General features: G+C 47.9%; 1 protein-coding gene across 1 annotated transcript; it reads right to left on the bottom strand.

Annotated features, from left to right (window-relative positions):
* Positions 1-412: 412 nt before the first annotated feature.
* On the bottom strand, positions 413-1776 carry LOC108877615 (inward rectifier potassium channel 4). The gene is given in 2 exon segments (XM_051073691.1): positions 413-605; positions 607-1776. Coding segments are annotated over 2 exon segments (1146 nt in total). The 5' UTR covers positions 1683-1776; the 3' UTR covers positions 413-535.
* Positions 1777-2371: the final 595 nt, after the last annotated feature.

Here is a 2371-nt window from a genome sequence, read left to right on the forward strand (position 1 = left end):
TACAGTTGCATGTGCCAAAAGTTATTTAGGAAAACAATTTCTTGTTTTTCTTAATTTTTAATCTCCATCAGGAGAAAAAAAAACAGACAAATATAAATATAAAATGACACTGGCAAGGCAAAGGGGTTTAGATATCTATACATGCAACCCAAAGCTGAACACATCACCCAGAAATCCTTCCTCAGCGTCCAGCTTTGTGGGTGAAAGGGGAGGGATATTGGAGATCATGCCCTCCCTCCTTAGAGCTCTTGCTCACTCTTATAGGTCACAGGATCGAGAGGAATGGCAGTCTGCAGGATGTCAAACTCCATCTGGTTATTGTCCATGTCCAGAACACACATGACGCTGTGACTGCCTGATGTTGTGGTCGCAGTATCCTGGAACATATTTTGGAAGTCCACAGAAACTGAAGTCCTCCTCTCCTCTGCCTTCTCCTTTCCTACAATCTGAGCAGAGTCAAAAATGTCATCCTCTTCTTCCCCACAGCTCAATGCTACCTCGTTCTCGTAACAAAAGGCGCTCAGCGACCTGGGGATCAAGTCTTGCGTAGATCTACACGCGGAGACAGGAGAAGCAGCAGAAGAGGCCCGGCTCGCAGCCTCGTCCAGCTCTTTGGCGCTGAGGTGAGGCGTTGACGGCACCTCATAGGTGTTGTGGAAGCGAGCATAGTCTACCTTGTAACGGTCTCGGTCCTCATAGATCACAGGCTCAAACCTGTGACCCCAGAAGATCTCTCTGGCAAGATAGGAGCTACGGAACTGTGTGGTCATAGCCGTGGCCTCCACCATCCCCTCCAGGATCACAACAATCTCAAAGTGATCTGTCTCCAGATCAGCTCGGCTTATACTATACAAGGGGCTGTCTTTATCTATCTCATGGACTATAACCAGTGGGGATACTAGAAACAGCCTGTCTGTACCCTCGTCATAGCCTACATTGAGGTCCATCTGCTCCAGGGGGATAAACTCACCCTCAACTGTGACGTATGACCGTATGAGCTGGGCACGAACATGAGCCTCGACAATGTGGCTCTTCCGCAGGTTGCCCACCCTCCACATGAGGCACAGCTTGCCATCGCGCATGGCAATGACAGCATTTTTGGAGAACATGAGGGTCTGGTTCCTCTTCTTTGGCCGTGCCATCTTAGCCATGATGGTGCCAATCATGAAAGAGTCAATGATACAGCCTACAATGGACTGGATCACCACTGTTATCACAGCGACAGGGCACTCCTCGGTCACACAGCGCCAGCCATAACCAATAGTGGTCTGGGTCTCCATGGAGAAGAGGAGTGCCCCAACAAATCCCTGGACATGAAGTATGCAGGGCATCCTTTGAGGCTGCCCAAAAGTTGTGTGTCCAGAGGCGGGTCCATGCAACCCCTCCACCGCCAGTCCATCACCCTTCACCGATGGATGCTCCTCAAAGTCCCCATGTGCCAGGGAGACAGTGTAAAAGATAATGCCAAAGAAAAGCCAGGACACCATAAAGCTGGTGCAGAATATAAGCAGCAGGTATCTCCAGCGGATATCCACGCAGGTGGTGAAGATGTCTGCTAAGAAGCGTTGCCTCTTGTCCTCCATGTTGGTGAAAACAACATTACATTGTCCATTTTTCTTTACAAATCGGCTCCGTACTTGGTTGGAGCCCCTTGTGAGAATCTTCCCGTTGTAGTTGTTCATCCCTCCTTGTCCACTCGTGCTTGGCACGGCAGCGGAGGCTCCAGACCTCCTCCGACAGTCTTCTGTTTCTGTGTCGCAGGCTGAGTGCACTCGGAAGTTGGCGGAACTGTGGCCGTTGCGGAGACCTAAGGTAGAGATCTTCTGGCGTTCCTCCTCCGGTAAAATATCTGATACAATGCTGTACCTGTCAGTGACACAGAGGAGGAGATTAGGATTGATGTGACTGAACACTTTACTTAAATGGATGTAGTTATGTAAAGAGTGTACTAGGATAAGGTTGACATACACAGCACATCTCATCATGTCCTCTATCACTGACATAATGGAGGCTTCTTCTGACTCCAGCTTCAGCACACATTCAAACTGGCCATTGAAATCAGTGAGTATGTTTTTGTAAACATCTAATTTCAAGTGAAAAATCAATTCTTTACAATGAAAAAGTGTTTCATTGTAAAGTTTTTGACTGAAATGACAGTCTAAATGCTGTTTCCAGGGCTCCCACCCTGCCATCACTACACACTCAAACGAGCACTCAAACTTTAGTATGTTTAGTATGGGGAAGAGGAAGAAAGAACAGGAAGACAGCTTAATCTTACTGATCCTTCTGTACTTTCCAGTGTACCATTTACAGCGCACAAAGACACTATGCACCATCTCATACAGCGGAAGGAGGATAATACCTGACTCAT

This window comes from Lates calcarifer, linkage group LG11 (assembly GCF_001640805.2).
Source record: "Lates calcarifer isolate ASB-BC8 linkage group LG11, TLL_Latcal_v3, whole genome shotgun sequence".
Lineage (NCBI taxonomy): Eukaryota > Metazoa > Chordata > Actinopteri > Centropomidae > Lates > Lates calcarifer.